We start from the raw sequence: 18,792 nt of genomic DNA, 5'->3' as shown, positions 1-18,792 counted from the left end.
GGCGGTGGGGGTGCATGAGGGGGGGAGTTTCGGAGGCTGGGCCCAGGTCCTGCATCTCCTTCCATGACTGCATATGGTTCAGACCTGTTGGAGAAATCGCGTGCCATCCGCCAGGCTAAGGATGAGCGAACCTTCCATATCTTATACCAGCTGCTGGCTGGGGCTGGCGACCACATGAAGGGTATGGCCCTGTGCCTCCAGGGAACCCAGGTGTCTTGCCTTAATCCACCAGACCTTATTCATCTTCAGAGCTGAAAAAGGACCTAGACATTCTGGCTTTCCAGGCCCCCCACCTCCTGCTGTAACCACTAGGCCTCATTTCTCTTGATACCAGTTTTCAAATACCTGAAGGCTGATTACAGAGAGGATGGAGATTGGGTTTTTCTCTGTGGTTGTAGGGGAAAGGATTAGGAGCAAAGGAAATTTAGGTTGGAGATTAGGAGGAACTTCCTGACTGTGAGGATGGTCAGGCATTGGAACAGGCTACCTAGGGAAGTTCTGGAATCACCATCTCTGGAAATTTTCAAGAGCAGGTTGGACAGATACTTGGCTGGGATGCTTTAGTCAGGGATGAGCCTTCCTTGAGCAGGGGGCTGGGCTAGATGACTTTGTGAGGTCCCTTTCAGTCCTACTTTCCCTTGATTCTTAGGATTCCTGCCTGATTCCCTGCTGGCTCCATGAGCCCTATCTGGACTCAGTGGCAAACACTGGTTGCAGTGTTCTCTGTCCCATCCCATGGAGTTGGGGTTGGTATGGAGGGAGGCCAGCCATGGAGCTGCCCCGTGTGTTCAGTCTGGTGTGGGGGGCATCTCAAGGCCTCAGGGCATGGTTTTACCCAATCTGTCTCCCCAGGGGAACTGCTGCTGGAGCCATTCAGCCAGTACCGGTTCTTGTCCAATGGGGCACTGCCCATCCCGGGCCAGCAGGACAGGGAGGTCTTCCAGGAGACGCTGGAGTCCATGCGCATTATGGGCTTCTCTCATGAGGAGATTCACAGTGAGTCCGTGGGGCGCAGGCAGGGCCCATGGTGCAAAGGTGGTGGCCAGGTCAGGGATACAAGGAGGGCAAGCACTGCATAGGGTCCCTTTGAGGTGCAGAGGGGGCTGAGCAGGATGCCCTGAGGCAGGTGGGTTAGGTTGGGGGTTCAGACAGAGGGTGGGGAGCCATGGGGCAGGTTGTAGGTATAGGCTTGTGGTCGGGGTATCGGATGGAGTGGTGGGGGCTGTGGGGCCATAGGACAGGCTGGGAGTGTGGGTGAAGCATAGGGGCTGGGGCTGTGGGTGGGGTGTACGTGTCCCTCATGGCCCCCACCCCTCAGGTATGCTACGGATGGTGTCAGCTGTGCTGCAGTTTGGGAACATTGCCTTCCGCAAGGAGCGTAACTCAGACCAGGCCTCCATGCCGGATAACACTGGTACGGGTGGGCGTGGTTATAGATTGGGGGCACTGGGTTTAGGTTGGGGCTGGCTGGAGCAGGGGAAGGAGAGAGAGGCCTTTCCTCTCCATGGGAAGGAAGGGTGCTGCTAGCCCCAATCTAGCTGGGGGAGGAGGGTGGTAGTGGTACTGGTTGGTTCAGGGTGGGGCTAGGGGCCTTGTCCTCTAGGGCAGGAGCTGGCTGGCTCCCCTATGCAGCAAAGCTGGCAGCGGTGGGGGTTTGTGGGGCACTGTGCTCTGGCACTGATGTTCACTGTGTCCCCAGCTGCCCAGAAGCTGTGCCACTTGCTGGCTCTCAATGTGACTGAGTTCTCCCGTGCCATCCTCATGCCCCGCATCAAGGTGGGGCGTGACTATGTACAGAAGGCACAGACGAAAGAGCAGGTGAGCCTTGGGCAGGGCTGGAGGGGTTGGAGGTGGCAGCAGGCTTGAGGGGGTGCTCTGGGGCCAAGGGAAGGAGGGTGCAGGGCAGTGGGTGGGGGCAGGTCTGAGGCCAGGGTGCAAGAGAAGCATGTGTAGCACATGTCCCACCATCCCTCCCACAGGCTGACTTTGCCATTGAGGCTCTGGCCAAGGCCACGTATGAGCGACTCTTCCGCTGGCTGGTACACCGCATCAACCGGGCACTGGACCGCACCAAGCGCCAGGGTGCTGCCTTCATTGGCATCCTTGATATTGCTGGCTTTGAGATCTTCCAGGTGAGGTCCCTACATCCTGTAGGGTACCCCCTGTCCCCTATCCCCACCATCCCACTGGTGACCCCTTCATGTCCTAGTGCCCCTGTACTCCCCCACACCACACATACTCTGTGCATCTAGATGCCTCTTGCTCACCTACCGAACCCTGCTGTGTCCTCTGCACCTGGGAACACCATCCATGAGCACCTACCTTTACCAGCATCTGCTACCTGCCTGGCTTGGAGACACCCACATGCTCCCTGCTGTGCCCCATGGCCCTTCATGCACCCCAATCCCTCACAGATACCTGCATGCACCTTGTCCCCTTGTCGCCCCTAGACACTCTGGTACTCCACAGACTACCCCATACGGCCCATGAAGCACAGCCCATATGGCTCCAAACCACATGGACTCCCTTGTGTACTCCATGCACCTTGGTATACTATGCACACCCCTCATGTCCTGGCTCCCAGATCCTGAGAGACCTTCATACACTCCAGAACCTTCTGTGAGCCCTCTCCATAGCTCTTTTAGTACCCCCAGGTAGAATATACCCTTCCTCCCATTTGGTGGTTGTTGCACCCCTAACATGTGGTGCTCCCTCCGCAGCTGAACTCCTTTGAGCAGCTGTGCATCAACTACACCAATGAGAAGCTGCAGCAGCTCTTCAACCACACCATGTTCGTGTTGGAGCAGGAGGAATACCAGCGTGAGGGCATCGCCTGGGACTTTATTGACTTTGGCCTCGATCTGCAGCCCTGCATCGACCTCATTGAGCGTCCGGTGTGCTGTGGGGCAGGCTTGGGGCAGTCCTGGGGGTTGCTGTACTGTGCAGTGGGAAGCAGGGTGTGTGGGCTTGGCAAGGAATGCTGTGTTAGTGGTGAAGGGCAGGGGACGCTGTGCTGTGGGGCTGGGCTATGGCGGATCAAGAGGGGGCCCCTGTGAGGCAGAAAGCAGGGTGCGGTGTTTGGCAGGGAGTACCATGGGACAGGGAGTAGGGAAGATGGGGAAGGAGGTCAGTTGGCATCATGTCATGGACCTAGGGTAGGAAGAGTAAGAAGGTGCCCCTGTGGGACAGGAAGTTAGGGCACTGTGTTGCAGGGAGGGAGTGTCCTGCTGTGAAGAGAAGGGTGGGAGATGCTGTGCTGTGGCGGGTGGCATGGGTCCCTGTGGGTTTGGCATGCTAGGGTAGCATGTGAAAGTGTCTCTTGTAGGCAAACCCCCCTGGGGTGCTAGCCCTGTTGGATGAGGAGTGCTGGTTCCCAAAGGCTACAGACAAGAGCTTTGTGGAGAAGGTGATCCAGGAGCAAGGTGCTCACCCTAAGTTCCAGAAGCCCCGACAGCTGCGTGACAAGGCCGACTTCTGCATCATCCACTATGCTGGCAAGGTGGGCTTGTGTTTGTGTGTGTGTGCGTGTGCGTGTGTGCATGCACTGTTCTAATGGCAGGCTACCCCCAGTGGATTGTTATCTCACTGCAGCCACTTGTTGCAACAGGAAAAGAAGAGTGCCTAGCCACTGCCCGCCCCCCCCCCAACTCTAACTTACTAGATCCCTCACTCCTCCCACAACTGGCAGAGAGCCCAGGTGTGCTGGCTTCTAGTCTCCCTGCTCTAACCCATCAGACCCTGCTCCCCTTCCTCAGCTGGGAGCAAACCCAGGCATCCAGGTAGCCAAGTGGGTGTGTGTTGGGGGTTCCTTCCTTTCACCCTGCCCCCAACCCCAGGTTCAGGGCTGGGGTGTGGCCCAGTGCTGACCCTTTGCTCTCTACAGGTGGATTACAAGGCAGATGAGTGGCTGATGAAGAACATGGACCCCCTGAATGACAATGTGGCCACGCTTCTCCACCAGAGTGCTGACCGCTTCACCGCTGAGCTCTGGAAGGACGGTGAGGCCTGGAGATGCTGGGCAGGGTTGGGGCTGGGGCATTTGAACCCATGAAAAACACTCTACACAGTTGTCCTCACGCAGACACTCCACAGGACAGTGCCCCTACTGATAGCATGTAGCCACTGCGTCCCAAGGGAGAACCCTGCCTCTGACACCCTTTGGCTACTCTCTAGCAGGGACCTGTCAGCATGGACTCTCCCACTGGAGGCTCTCCCACGTCCATGGCCCCCCCCAGCAGTCACTGTCTCCCCTAACAGAAATCATCCACAGTTATCTCCCTCACCCCAACAACCCTTGTGGCCACCCCCCAGAGAGGCAACTCCCCTGCACAGACACCCCCAGAGCAAGGCCCCTGTGGACATGCCCTGCCCCTTGCTGTTGTCCCCACCCATATACCATCCTGTCTCAGGGGCCATAATGGAGGTCACCTCCTCTTCCCAAACATGTACTAGGTCTGGGGTCCTCTCCCCCCCTGGCAAGGTTGCCCCCTTACCACTGAACACCACCAACCCCCCATGCAATGTTAATGCCTCTGCACTAACCTCCTTGCTCTTCTGCTGTCTCCACTCCTCGCTTCACTGCTTCCATCCTGGCCTGGCCATCCTGCCCTCCTTCTGCTTCCTGTCTCATCTGTCTGCCTGTCTCTGGCTCTGCCTGTCTGTCTTCTACCTGTCCATCTTTTCTTGTCTCTCTTGTCCTTAACATCTTGTGTGTCTTCTGTTTGTCCATTCTCCCTGCCCCTGCCCCTGCCCCTGCTCTGGCCTTGGCATTGGCCTCCCCAGAGATCCAGAACATCCAGAAGGTGTATTTCTTTGACAGCTACGCTGTGGCACCCCCAGGCCCTGGTGAAAGTACGTCCATGCTCCACCACCACTGCCATGATCACTTCATCCCGCCCCCTGCCAGGACCCTGACCTTGGGGCAGGAGAGAGGCAACCCCAGGGCAGTGTTTGGGGTCTGGGGTGCTTGCATGGCCTAGGCCTCAGGGTCAGAGTTGACCTCCCATGAAGGCCAACAGGGTGGGGGACCTGCAGTCAACCCTCTGCACCAGTTTTCATCCTCCATCCATTTGGGCTCATGCAAGAAGAGGGTGCTCTGAGGGTTGTAGCTGTGGGGGTTGCAAGGCAGAGGGGCTGTGGGGAGTGCTTGGGGCTGTGGGGCAGGCACTGCATTGGGGTGGGGGCAGCAGGAAGTGCTGTAGGAGACCTTTCCAATTCTCCCTGACCCTTCCATCTCTTCCTCAGTGGACCGAATTGTGGGGCTGGACCAAGTGAGTGGTATGGGCGAGATGGCCTTTGGCTCATCCTACAAGACCAAGAAGGGTATGTTCCGCACTGTGGGGCAGCTCTACAAGGAGTCACTCTCCAAGCTCATGTCCACCCTGCGCAACACCAACCCCAACTTTGTGCGCTGCATCATTCCCAACCATGAGAAGCGGGTGAGTCCTGTCCTCTCCCTTCCTCTGCCAGGCACTGCACGTGCAGCATGCTAGTGCACAGGGTGATGGCAGGGACCTGCTTGCACCGGTCCGGCCTGACCTGGGTGGGGTGTGATGGACCTGCATCAGCTGTTGCATGTGGGATGGGTGTGTTAGCCAGAGCCTTTGGGTGGTGGTAAAGGGTGTGCTACCCTGGGGCTAGGATGTACAAGGGGGCATGCCTAGGGGGTGGCTGTGTAAGGGCTCCCATGGCAAAAGCTGCAGCAGCGTGGTGCACGCACAGCAGTGAAGGGATAGTTGCTCATGGTTGTGAAACCATGTTTCCCACTTGAGGCTGGTCTTGCTGCAGGGGCAGGGGTGTCCCTGCTGGTGGGTGCATGCTGGTGGCTGTGCTGTGGCATCAGCACTGACCCCTGTCCCTGCCCTGGCGGGCTGTCAAGCAGGCTGGGAAGCTGGAGCCCCACCTAGTGCTGGACCAGCTGCGCTGCAATGGGGTGCTGGAGGGCATCCGCATCTGCCGTCAGGGCTTCCCCAACCGCATCATCTTCCAGGAGTTCCGTCAGAGGTATTGCCCCTGGTCCCCTCCCCACCCCAGGATACCTTCTGCCCAGACAGACTGCCAGCCCCTCTACCCTAGGACAGACCCATGAATCCAGCCCTCCCTGTCTTGGATCAACCCCAGAGGCCAATCTAGCCCCAGTATCCTGGCCCTTCCTGGCCACCCCCGCCTTCCCAGTATGCATCCCACCCTGACCCACCTAAACAGATGCATATACCCCAATATCCTGCCCCCAGCTCCTACTGATCTATATACCCCAATATCCTGCCCTGGCTCACACCATGCTGTGGAGGGGTGGATCTGTAAGGCAGGGGATGGTGCCGTGTCATCTTTGAATTCACTGTGTCCTCCCTTCCACTCAGGTATGAGATCCTGACACCCAACGCCATCCCGAAAGGTTTCATGGACGGCAAGCAGGCCTGCGAGCTCATGGTATGAGCAGTGTGGGGCAGGCCAGGGGTTCAACTTCATCTCCCAGCCATCACCACCCAGCTGCTGCCTACCCAGCCACCACATACATTCACCTTTTCATTAATCCTCACCCCACCAACCTGGCTACCTATCTCCCAACCACCACCTACCAGCCATGCTTCCACCCTCATCCAGCATTCCCACTGACCCTCCTGTCCAGCACTGTCCATCTGCTCAGATGGCATTTCACCCATCCCACCCACCAGCCCCACCTGTAGGGATCCACCCTGACCCCTTCTCATCATCCTACCTTCAACTACTCATCATCCTACCTTCAACTACTGCTTCCTTCATACAACTCCATCCTTCCCTTGCCCCATCACTCCCTTGCATCCCTCTGAGCATTGATACTCCCCTGCACCTCCCACCCAATCCTCTCCTTCCCTGCATCCACCCATCTCAGTGTCCACTTCCCCATTTACCTGCTTCTCCATCCCCTCCACCACCAGTGGCTCAAGTACCCAGCTGGCCCCTGGCTGGGCACGTGCTGGGTGGGTCCCCGGGAAGGTGTAGGTATGAGCTATGGTTCCCTCAGTCCCAGGCTTGCTGACCTGGTCTCTTGCCCTGCTCCAGATTAAGTCTCTGGAACTGGACCCCAACCTGTACCGCATTGGGCAGAGCAAGATCTTCTTCCGGGCAGGTGTGCTGGCGCACCTTGAAGAAGAGCGTGACCTCAAGATTACCGACATCATTGTCTCCTTCCAGGCTGCTGCCCGTGGCTACCTGGCCAGGAAGTGAGTGTGCAGGGTGGGATGGGGTTGTGGGCTGTAGGTGCGGGGCTGGGGGGAGGGGGGGCATGGCCTGGTGGGGGAATGGGAAGCAGGGGTCTGTTTCCTCTGCCGTCTGTGTCTGTCGTCCGTCCCCCCGTCCCCCCCCATTCACTGGGCTGTTGTGGGGAATCTTGGGTTCAAGGAAACATGAAGTGCAGAGAGAACTTGGATGTCTTGGCTCCCATTTACCCTGCTCTGACTCAGTCGCCCCCAGAGCTGGGAGCAAAACCAGGCATCATGTCTGGCAGACCCTCTCTGTTTCCCCAAACTCTGACCCACCAGATCCATCTCACCACCTAGAGTTAGCATAGAAATGGGGTGTCCTGGCTCCCAGCCCTCCTCTTCTGGTCCACTAGACCCCCTGCCCAACTGGAGCTGGGTGAGAGCCCTGGTGTTTGGGGCAGGAAATGATGAGTGACACTTGTAGGGCGTTCCTGAAGAAGCAGCAGCAGCTGAGTGCACTGCGGGTGATGCAGCGGAACTGTGCTGCCTATCTCAAGCTGCGCCACTGGCAGTGGTGGCGTCTCTTCACCAAGGTGCGAGTGGGGCATAGGGTGTGTGCCAGGGGGAGGGGCATGGATTGGGATGTGGGGGCATGGTCTAGGGGGCAAGGCTGGGGTGTGACAGTGAGGGGTGGGCAATGGGGTATAGGCTGAAGGATAGTGAAGGCAGTTCCTGAGCCTGGGTGAGATAGCGAGGAGGGCCAGCCCTTTGGGTGTTGGAAGGCCTGGTTCTGGGACAGGTTGAGGGGAAGAAGTAGGAGCTCTGGACTGAGCTGGGGGGACCAGGCCCTGGGGTGGTGGCTGAGGCTGGGGCTGTACAGGAGGTTAGTATCTGCTTTCAGAACTTGTGCTGGGGCAGGCAGCGGGGGGATATGGACCTGGATGTAGAGGGGTGATGGGAACTGGATTCACTTGGGGGTGGAGGGGACCTTGAGTCTCAGGGGGAGACAAGGCTATGCTTGGGGCTGTCGTAGCCCTCCTCCCCATCACACCCCATTGCCCCCAGGTGAAGCCACTGCTTCAGGTGACACGGCAGGATGAGGTGATGCAGGCCAAGGCCTTGGAGTTGCAGAAGGTGCAGGAGAAGCACACAAAAACCCAACTGGACCTCCAGGAGCTGGAGAGCAAGTACCAGCAGGTGAGGGGGGGACCCAGAAACCCAGGGACAAGCCTCCTCCAACCCACCAGACTGTATCTGCTTCCAGAGTTGAGATGGAACCCAGGCATCTTGGCTCCCACCAGCACTCTGCTCTAACCCATAAGACCCTTCCCCTCCCAGAACTGGGAGAGAAACCAGGTGTCCTGGTTCCCACCCCACCCATGCTGGGGCTGGAACCCAGGTGTCTGGGTCTCAGAGCTGACCTGTGCTGGTCCTGGTGTAGCTGGCAGAGGAGAAAGCTATCTTGGCGGAGCAGCTGCAGGCGGAGACGGAGCTGTTTGCTGAGGCCGAGGAGATGCGAGCACGCCTGGCTGCTAAGAAGCAGGAGCTGGAGGAGATCCTGCATGACCTGGAGGCGCGGGTAGAGGAGGAGGAGGAGCGTGCCCAGCAGCTGCACAGTGACAAGAAGAAGATGCAGCAGCACGTCCAGGTGCTGGGGGCTGTAGGGCAGGGCAGAATGGGTTGGGTATGCTGGAAGAGGGGCCATCACAAGTGCTGTCCTGGACTGGTGGTGTTGCAGGGATCAGGGCTAGGGGGCTTCCTCGCAGGCTGGGGATGCTGCTGGGATTGGAGTTATTGGGGTCTTCCCCAGGCCACAGGCATGGGGCTCCCTTCTGGGCTGTGGGGCACCTGGCTAAGGAAGTTGTTGGGGTACATATCATGCTGCCCTTGTCCTCTGATTCCTGTCCTTCCTCCCAGGACTTGGAGGAGCAGCTGGAAGAGGAGGAGGCGGCACGGCAGAAGCTGCAGCTGGAGAAGGTGACCATGGAGTCCCGGTTGAAGAAGATGGAGGAGGATGTCCTGCTGCTGGAGGACCAGAACTCCAAGTTCCTTAAGGTGAGGGTGCCCTGCCATGAGTCTCTCATCCACAGGGCTGGTACGAGCTTGGAGAGATCAAATGGCGTGGTGGACTGTGCCCTCTGTCCTGCCCCCATGCCTCTGGGTGGGGCTGGCCTACTGCTGGGTGGCTCTGGAGATGGATCTCTGGGCCCTGTACGCCCCAGTTCATCCAACATCTGCTCCAGTCTGAACCTGCATCAGCTTCTGGCTAGAGATGGGTTGGGTCCCTGTGGGATCTGATTGGGGCCTGGAGATGGTTCTTATCTTGACCTTTTCCTGGATCTTCATCTGGACCGTGCTCTGCCTTTCAAAAGGGGGTGAACCCAATGTAGACCCTGGTCTGGGCTTCCTTTGGCTGTCCTGGTGTGGATGCTAATTCAGCCTTTGGCCCTCTGGTTTGTAGCTTGGGGTTTAGTTTTTATCTGTTGCAGAACCCAGATTGGGACTGGAAGGTGGAGTTTCTGCTTCTGATCCCTGTCCCTTCCTTTGTCTCGTAACCTGAGTCGTGCTCTGGCCTGGGACAAAAGCTGGGGACCCCAGACCTGGGCACAGCGCTCAGTCTCTCAGTGGCTGTTAGCATAAACTTGAGGCTGATTAGGTAGCTGGCTCAGAAGCCACAGCAGGGCTGAAATTTCTGCCCACCTCAGCATCTCAGGTTGAGCCCTCTGGTTGCAACCCAGGTCTGTGGGGTCTGGTCTACAGCCCGATTCCAAACTGAATCCTATTGCAGAGTCAGAGTGAGCCCTGGACCTGGCAGTTGGTGCAGTGTCAGTGCATCAGTGCGAGTCTGGATTATGTCAACCCTAGCTGGCTGGGGCTGTGGGCATGGCTTCTGGTCGGGGGCATGGGAGGACTGTTGGTTCTTGGGGAGGAGGGCAAGAGGGAGGTGGTTGGTTCTTGGGGCAGGAAGTGCCCTGCATGGCCTTATCCTGTGCCATACCTGCAGGAGCGGAAGCTGATGGAAGAGCGCCTCTCGGAGTTCACGTCCCACATGGCAGAAGAAGAGGAGAAGGTGAAGAGCCTGTCCAAGCTGCGCAATAAGTACGAGGCTGTCATGGCTGACATGGAAGGTGAGCAGGGCAGGGAGCACATACTCTGGACCCTGGTCTCAGCCCCACCTGGGTGCAGAGCTGCAGCTGAGTCAGGCTCCAGATATGCATCCAGATTGGGGGCATGAGTCCAGGTCCAGAGCTGAATTGGGTCCCCCTCCAGATTGGGGTCTGAATGGAGTTCCCATAGAGATGGGAGTGGGTGCAGCCCCGGCCTGGGTTGGGCAGGAGGGTAGGTCTGGACATGGAGGCTGTAGGCATATCTGCATGCCTCTGCCCAGTGCCTCAGTGCTTTATGTTCAGTGCTGGGCAGGCGCTCTTGCTGCTGGGGAATGTGTCCTTACTTGAGTTGTCAGGATCTAGCACAGCCTGTGGGGTCGGTGCCATGTGGGCCCATGTCCCAGAGTCCTCATCTTTTTGCCTGCTTCCACCTCTTTGGACTCTCTCCAGATCCTCATCCCAGGCTGTGATGTGCTTCCCCCCACCCTCCCAACCTATCCAGTGTCCTGCTGGATAGCACAACCAGATAGGGTGGCTCTGGGGGCTCTGCCTGGTCTGGGTATGGCCCTCAGGGTGGGTGGCATGTGGGACTGGGGAAACCTCCAGGGCTTGTCCCTCCTTTGAGTAGGCAGCAGGGGTGCTGGTGGGCATCCCTGGACCCACAGGCCAGAGGCTTACGGAGGAGTCTCCTGTGTGAGGCAGTCTGGGGTGGGGGGTGTACCAGCCAGAGGAGGGGTAAGAAATAAGGGAAGTGCCAGCCTCCGGGCAGACTGGGGGTCCCTGTGGGCAAGAATGGCCCACTGGGTCTGAGCCCCTGCCCTCCGTGCAGACCGGCTGAAGAAGGAGGAGAAGGGGCGGCAGGAGCTGGAGAAGCTGAAGCGGCGGCTGGATGGCGAAGCCACAGACCTGCAAGAGCAGGTGCTGGAACTGCAACAGCAGTTGGAGGAGCTGCGGGCACAGCTAGCACGCAAGGAAGCTGAGCTGCAGGCTGCTCTGGCCAGGTACTTCCCTTCCCCCCTCCATGCCCCTGGTTCCCCGCTTCTGCCTTCTGCCTACTCCCAACTCCCCTGGGTCAGATGGGGGTGCTCCTAACTTCCCTGGCCAGGCACCATCCCCCACCCTTGGGGTCTTAACTCCCCCAGCATCTCCCCTTCGTGCCGGGCCAGGCGCTGTTTTCTTCCATCCCCCCAGCTCCCAACTCTTCTGGGATCCCCCTGACCCACTGACCCTGCCTCTGCCACAGGGTGGAGGAGGAGGTGGCCCAGAAGAACCTGGTGCTGAAGTCACTGCGGGAGCTGCAAGCACAGCTGGCTGAGGCACAGGAGGACCTGGAGGCAGAGAAAGTGGCACGCACTAAGGCCGAGAAGCAGCGTCGAGACCTGGGCGAGGAGCTGGAGGCCCTGAAAACTGAGTTGGAGGACACGCTGGACTCCACCGCCACCCAGCAGGAGCTGCGGTATGCCCCACCCCCGCTCCACGCTGCTGGTCATGGCCCCCAGAGCCAGTTGCAGCACTGTTTTTCTCCCTGGTACTCCCCACAGCTAGCTGCTGTGCCACACTGGCCCAGTGCACCTGCCCTCACAACACCCATCCAGGGCTGGCTGCAACATCCTTCCCGCCCCATAGCACAGGATAGAACCCTGTCATTACTAGTCCCCAAAACATCTCTCCTCCTGAGCCAGCTGCAGCACCCTGTTGCTCTGGCACAGGCCTGTGATTCTGGTGTACCCGCCCTGCAGAACACTCCAGAGCTACTCTTGTCTCTACCACTACACACCAAGACAGTTGAAGGGGCCAGCATAAACACTCCCAAGGTGGCTTGGTGCTGGGCAAGATGTCTCTGTTTAAACAGCACCTGATATACCCCACACCTGAGGCTGCTGCATTCCTGTGCCCCATGTCTTGCCCCATCCCTTTCTGCACTGCAGGTCCAAGCGGGAGCAGGAGGTGACGGAGCTGAAGAAGCTGATGGAGGAGGAGGTGAAGACGCATGAGTCCCAGGTGTTGGAGATGCGACAACGACACACCAGCACCCTGGAGGAGCTGTCAGAGCAGCTAGAGCAGTCCCGCCGGGTATGGGACAGTATTCCAGGGAAGGATGTAGGGGTCTGAGCACAAGGAGCTGGGAGTTTGGTCACCTGGGTTCTCTTGTGGCTCAAGGAAAACTATGTTGCCCCCCAGTTTAGGGCAGCACTGGAGAAGGCAAAGCAGATGCTGGAGGGGGAGAAGGCGGAGCTGGCCCAGGAGGTGAAGGCGCTGCAGGGCACACGTCTTGACTCGGAGCAGAAGCGCAAGAAACTAGAGGGGCAGGTGCAGGAGCTGCAGGCCCGGGTGGGTGAGGCTGAGCGTGCCAAGGCTGAGCTCACTGAGCGCCTGACTAAGCTGCAGGTGAGACACACATGTCTTCCCACATCAGCCCCATGGGTCTGTCTGCTCTGATGTCCTGCCTTATGAGCCCATCTACCCTGGCATCCTGTCCCCTCTCTCCCCTGGATTGTCTCCATGGGTCCCTCTACCCTCATATCTGGCCCCTGTATGTGGTCCTATCTGCAGCTGACACTTGGCCTTTGGTCACTGGCCAACCTGGAATGTCCCATAACGCTTTTTTTTGTGGATGGGCTTCATGGGTCACAACTCTTCTGGAGCAGAGGTGCCTACAGAGTATGGTCTCCAGCCCTCCCCTTCACTGTGCTGTGCCCTTTCCTTCGCAGAGCGAGCTGGATGGAGTCTCGGGGGTTCTGGGTACGACCGAGTCTAAGACCATCAAACTCACAAAGGACCTAGCCACAGTTGAATCCCACCTGCAGGATACCCAGGTACCTCATGGGGGTTCACAGGCCAGCTTATGCAGCACAGTGTGCCCTCTGGATTGTGGCTGTGGGCAGGAGGGGCTTAATGCAGATGAAGTGCAGCAGGATGCTATTGGGACTGGTTGCAGGGGTGTGAGGTCCGGGGGTGTCTATTATGTGGGGTGAGAGAGGGGCAGGGCTTCTGATCCAGGGGTAATGGAGGAGATCTTTGATCTGTGGGTAGGGGCTGGGGCAGGGTCTTTGAACCAGGTGGCATCTGGGCATTGACTTTGACTGATCCTTACCTTCCTTTCTCACCCTCAGGAGTTGCTGCAGGAGGAGACAAGGCAGAAGCTGGCGCTGAGCTCGCGGGTGCGTCAGCTGGAGGAGGAGAAGAGTGTCCTACTGGAGCAGATGGAGGAGGATGAGGCTGCCAAGGCCAACCTGAACCGCCAGATCCAGAGCCTGCAGCAGCAGGTGGGGGCATGGCGGTGTGAATAGTGCAGGACGCAGACCAGTGGTGCATTGTGTGCTGCATGTGTAATGCATATGGGGTAGTAGAACGGTGTGTTTTGTGTTGCCTGGAGCAGAGGTGTAGGGCAGTGACACAATGAGGTACGGTGAAGTAGCACCATTTGGTAGTACTCTGTGTGTGGAGCAGTGCTTACAGTAGGTTGTGTGTTGCTGTGTCTGTTATGCATGGATGGAGTATGGTTAGCACAATGTAGTGTGCTGTTGCATGGCAGCATGGTGTGGTGTGCTGCCCATATGCGTAGCTAAGGTCTGGTGGCACAGTGCAGTGGTGCTCTGTGAAGTTACTGTGCATTGTAGTAGTGTAGTGTGCTGGTTTGGCACATCAGCATACATAATAGTGCTGTGCAAAAGCATGGCCCGTGGTGCACTATGGTATGAATGTGCTTGGGTCTGGCATAGTGTTGCAGTGCAGCAGCCCAGTGTGCCATTGCCACACACCATTCTGGGGTGAGTGGAATGTGGGAATGTAGTGTGCTGCTATGGTGTGTCAGTGAAGGTTCCAGGTCAGTATGGTGGTGTGGTGAGTCAGTGCAGTGTGATGCTGTTACTTTGTGCTGGTGCAGTACAGTCCATCAGTGCAGCACAGCAGTGCAACCTGCTGGGACTGCCCCTGTGTGGCATGGTGCGCAGTGCACTGGCATGCTGGATCACTTTCTCCCCTTCCTCTGAGCATTGTGCAGTCCTAGCTCCTCTGAACTGCAGGACAGAAGCCCATGTCCCAGGACTCCCCACCTTGCTCCAACATCTGCAGACATCTGATGCTGTCTCTCTACAGGTGGTGGAGACACGGCGGAAGCTGGAGGAGGATGCAGGGGTGGCAGAGGGGCTGGAGGAGGCTCGCCGACGGGCGGCCAAGGAGCTGGAGGTGCTAGGACAGCGCTATGCTGAGAAGGTGGTGGCTGCTGAGAAGGCAGAGAAGGGGCGGGCACGGCTACAGCAGGAGTTGGATGACCTGAGCGTGGAGCTGGGCCAGCAGCGCCAGACTGTAGGAGCCCTCGAGCGCCGTCAGAAGAAATTTGATCAGGTGAGGCCTTCCCAGCCCCCAGGCCCTTCCCCAAATGGGCTTGGCTTCTTGGCTACTGACGACCCTAAATGTTGGCCCCCCAGCTCCTGACACCCCTACATTCAGCCTAAGTTGTCCCCACCTGCTCCCAGGGGTCTGACTCACCTCTGCCTCACCACTGCCCAACCTGTGCTCTGCTCCGCTTGTCTAACTCTTCCCACCCCCTGTGGCACAGATGCTGGCTGAAGAGAAGCTGGTATCAGCGCGGCATGCAGAGGAGCGGGACCGGGTTGAGGCTGAGGCGCGAGAGAAGGAGACGAAGGTGCTGTCACTGAGCCGGGCGCTAGAGGAGGCGCTGGAGCTGCAGGCTGAACTGGAGCGCCAGAACAAGCAGTTGCGTGCTGAGATGGACGACCTGGTCAGCTCCAAGGATGATGTCGGCAAGAATGTAAGACCTCAGCAGAACTTCTGGATAGGAACCTGGATTCTTGGGTTCTTTCTCAGCACTAGCATGGGTGGAGGGACTAACAGTGTAGTGCATGCTGGGGGGCATAGTCCATCCCTGGGACTGTATGGGTCAGGGTTCAGTGCATTCTGGGGACAGTAGTCCATGTTCCTCAAGACAGGTTGCAGTGCAGTGGATTCTGAGAGCTGTTGTGTCCTCTCTCCTTGGCAGGTGCATGAGTTGGAGCGGTCGAAGCGGGCTCTGGAGCAGCAGGTGCAGGAGATGCGGACGCAGTTGGAGGAGCTGGAGGACGAGCTGCAGGCCACGGAGGATGGGAAGCTGCGGCTGGAGGTTAACATGCAGGCCATGAAGGCGCAACATGAGCGGGAGCTGCAGAACCGTGATGATGCCAACGATGACAAGAAGAAGCTGCTTTTCAAGCAGGTTGGCACAGGGCTAGCACCTGCTGAAGGGACTGGGTCATGGGCAGTCTGGCAACCAGGGGAGGGCCAGAGACAGGAGCTAGCATCCATGGTTCCCAAAGTGAAGGGGAAATCCAGGGACAAAGTCCAAGTCGCAGGCCTACTCGGGGTTCTGAAGTCAGAGGCCAAGTTACTGAAGCCTAGTGGAGTTTCAAAACAGCCAGAGTCCAAAAGTAGGGTGGAGCTGGGTTAGGAACCAGAAAACTGAAGAGCACAAGATCCAAAGAGGCTGACCACAGTAGACTGTCAGGCATAAGTGTTTGGTGGGTCTGCAGTCCGCTGCCACAGAAGGACTTAAATGGGGAGGCTGCTCTCCCCAGCAGACAATTAGGAGGTCATCATAATGGCAAGCTGGTTCATCAGCCAGTTTGGGGCTGCCAGGTAAGAGTCCCTGGCAGGTTTAGCCAACTGGGCAATGAATCCAGAATAGGCTGCCTCTTAGGGCCCCTGACACCTGCCTGAGGGTCTGGGTTCAGGGGAACAAGGGGGCATAGGCTGGGTAGGCCCAAAGAATCAAGGGGAAACAGGTTGTGTGGGCCCAGGTGATGGAGGAGCATGGACAGAGTCATGAAAGCACATGGGAGCAAGTGTGGGTGGTCTTTGGTGGGTGGTGCAGGGGAGTGAGGGGGCATGGGCAGGAGCTGACACCTTTCTTTTCCATACTCCTAGGTGCGGGACCTAGAGCAGGAGCTGGATGCAGAGCGGAAACAGAAGGCACTGGCTGTGGCTGCACGGAAGAAGCTGGAGCTTGACCTGCAGGACGTGATGAGTCAGATTGAAGCTGCAAATAAGGGGCGTGAGGAGGCCGTCAAACAGCTCCGGAAACTGCAGGTGGGGGCAAGTCCTGGCTGCAGGGGGCACGCAGTGGTACCCAGTGTTCTGTGAGAACTTAGGGGTTACTCTGTATTATAGGACCCCAATATCTGGACACTGTGTGCTCCATAGGATGGGGTTTTCCTGTACTCTGGGAACTCAATGGCTGGGACATGGGGTTCCCTCTGGCTCAGTCTTGCCCTGTCGCCCCTCAGGCACAGATGAAGGAGCTGTGGCGGGAGGTGGAGGAGGCTCGCACCTCCCGTGAGGAGATCTTCATTCAGGCCCGTGAGAGCGAGAAGAAGATGAAAAACCTAGAAGCAGAACTGCTGCAGCTGCAGGAGGTGAGTCCAGAGGGGGTGGGGCTGGGGTGGGTGAGCAGCGGAGTGGGAAGAAGTGGAGAGAGGGCAAAGCTACACTGGGAGGCCAATCTGTGGGGATGGAGCAGGAGTTGGAGCTGGGTCAGGGTGGGGTTGGGGTGAGGCAAGGGCAGGGCTAGGATGGAGTGGGGGCAGGGTGTCTGTGTGGGTCCTTGTTGCCTGTTCAGCACCCTGTCCTGTTGCAGGAACTGGCAGCGTCGGAGCGAGCCAAGCGACAGGCCCAGCAGGAGCGTGATGACCTGGCTGATGAGCTGGCCAATGGGTCCAGTGGCAAGTGAGTGCCCTGCTCACTGCCCCAGGCCATGCCTACTATGCCAGAGACTACCTACCAGCCCTGGCCCAACCCCACCATGCCAGAAGTGCCCACAACACCTGGTTCAGCAAAGACTGTTTTCTGCCCAGCTGAGTGCTTGAAGTCATGCCTGCTTCCCTAGACCCCACTCATGCCTCACCTCCTGCACCCTCTTGGGTGTTATCTCCTCCATGCCCTGCCTGTTTCCCTGTCTTTGCTGATGCTACATTGCCATGTCCTGGGACCTCCTGCTAAGCCCAAGTGGTCCTCTACCCTGTGCCCACCCCTTTGGCTCTTCTTCTTTCTCCAGGTCGGCACTGCTGGATGAGAAGCGACATCTGGAGGCACGGATTGGGCAGCTGGAGGAGGAGCTGGATGAGGAGCAGAGCAACATGGAGCTGCTGAATGATCGCTACCGCAAGCTCACCCTGCAGGTGGGGGCTGCCTGGGAGGGAGGGTGCCAGTACCCCCAGGGATCATTGCCCTGAAGTCCCCAGTGCAGGGATGGGACCCTCATACTTGACATGTTCTGGGCTAGGGGGCTTCCTCCCAGGCTAGGGGTGCTGCCAGGATTGGAGTTATTGGGGTCTTCCCCAGGCCACAGGCATGGGGTTCCCTTCTGGGCTTGACATGTTCTGGAGTAGAGAGCCCCAGAACAGGCTGCCCAGTATCCCCTGGGGTGGGAGTGTGACTGACTTACATACCCAGCCTGCCCTAGGGCAGAGACACGCCCCCCCCCAGCCTCTGCCCCATTTCTGGCTTCATGGATTTCTGGGCTGCCATGTAGTGTAGGGGTCAGTAGTGTTGTGAGGTGCGGTGCCTCATGGGGTGGAGTGCCGAGTGGGAGAAGCCTTCAAATGAAATGGTCTGATCTGGCAACACCCTCCACAGGTGGAGACCTTGATGACAGAGCTGGCCGCTGAGCGCAGTTTCTCACAGAAGGCAGAGAACTCACGGCAGCAGTTAGAGCGGCAGAACAAGGAACTGAAGGCTAAGTTAGGCGAGATGGACTCCTCAGTCAAATCCAAGTATAAGTTGGCCATAGCCACCCTGGAGGCCAAGGTGGCCCAGCTTGAAGAGCAGCTGGAGCAAGAGGCTCGGTAAGTCAGGGCTGGCTACCCAGAATACCCAGATGGGAACCGTGTCTAGGGACAATGGTCTACTAATCCAGAATCCTCTGAGGGAAACCACCTTCTGAGGATTGCAGTTTGCTTCACCCACATTCTCGCGTGTGGAATCCTTTTTTCAGGGGTGGAGATAGACAAGGTTACCCTGCAAAAGGATTATGGGGAAAAAAGCCTATAATGGGCCAGGTTCTGGTTACCTAGAACCCATCTGGTAGGATTCCTGTCCTCAGCAGAGGGGCAGATAGCTATCCAGAATTATCGTGGTTACCCAGAGTGCTCCTGTGTATGACTCATTGTAAAGGGGTTCCTGTTATGCTGAATTTTTCGAAGTGTGAGCCTCAAAGCCAAGGGGCAGATTACCCAGAATTTTAGGGGTGAAGGCATGATACCCATCTTTTCCAAGATGTTGTTAGGGGCTGAGCTGTTGCCATGAAGCAGGAGGCTTTGGTGGGGAGTGGGACATCTACCTAGAATTCTTTGGGGTGCAGTGGGGTACCTACTTAGAATACCCTGGTGCAAATCATGCTTGGGTAGGCCGGGCTGTGCTTATCTTGTACCCCTTGGCAGGGAGCGGATGCTGTCGGGCAAGCTGGTGCGCCGGGCAGAGAAGCGGCTGAAGGAGGTGGTGCTGCAGGTGGA

The 18,792-nt window shown here is 58.0% G+C and overlaps 1 protein-coding gene across 1 annotated transcript in view; it reads left to right on the top strand.

Annotated features, from left to right (window-relative positions):
- LOC102371226 (myosin-10-like) overlaps nucleotides 1–18,792 on the top strand; it is a 38,298-nt gene that overhangs the window by 15,025 nt on the left and 4,481 nt on the right. Inside the window, 26 exon segments of the mRNA XM_025207748.1 lie at nucleotides 3,884–3,998; nucleotides 4,783–4,851; nucleotides 5,245–5,438; nucleotides 5,882–6,003; nucleotides 6,360–6,429; nucleotides 7,042–7,202; nucleotides 7,666–7,774; nucleotides 8,247–8,378; nucleotides 8,623–8,829; nucleotides 9,099–9,236; nucleotides 10,186–10,309; nucleotides 11,118–11,289; nucleotides 11,532–11,744; nucleotides 12,217–12,361; nucleotides 12,470–12,676; nucleotides 13,000–13,104; nucleotides 13,402–13,554; nucleotides 14,387–14,635; nucleotides 14,850–15,062; nucleotides 15,291–15,503; nucleotides 16,211–16,372; nucleotides 16,570–16,698; nucleotides 16,920–17,008; nucleotides 17,337–17,460; nucleotides 17,918–18,126; nucleotides 18,721–18,792. The exon segment at nucleotides 18,721–18,792 is cut by the window's right edge and continues 1 nt beyond it. Of these exon segments, the coding sequence (XP_025063533.1) occupies nucleotides 3,884–3,998; nucleotides 4,783–4,851; nucleotides 5,245–5,438; nucleotides 5,882–6,003; nucleotides 6,360–6,429; nucleotides 7,042–7,202; nucleotides 7,666–7,774; nucleotides 8,247–8,378; nucleotides 8,623–8,829; nucleotides 9,099–9,236; nucleotides 10,186–10,309; nucleotides 11,118–11,289; nucleotides 11,532–11,744; nucleotides 12,217–12,361; nucleotides 12,470–12,676; nucleotides 13,000–13,104; nucleotides 13,402–13,554; nucleotides 14,387–14,635; nucleotides 14,850–15,062; nucleotides 15,291–15,503; nucleotides 16,211–16,372; nucleotides 16,570–16,698; nucleotides 16,920–17,008; nucleotides 17,337–17,460; nucleotides 17,918–18,126; nucleotides 18,721–18,792 (3,896 nt within the window).

Source organism: Alligator sinensis, unplaced genomic scaffold (genome assembly GCF_000455745.1).
Source record: "Alligator sinensis unplaced genomic scaffold, ASM45574v1 scaffold709_1, whole genome shotgun sequence".
NCBI lineage: Eukaryota > Metazoa > Chordata > Crocodylia > Alligatoridae > Alligator > Alligator sinensis.
This window is presented reverse-complemented; position numbering and strand designations above follow the sequence as displayed.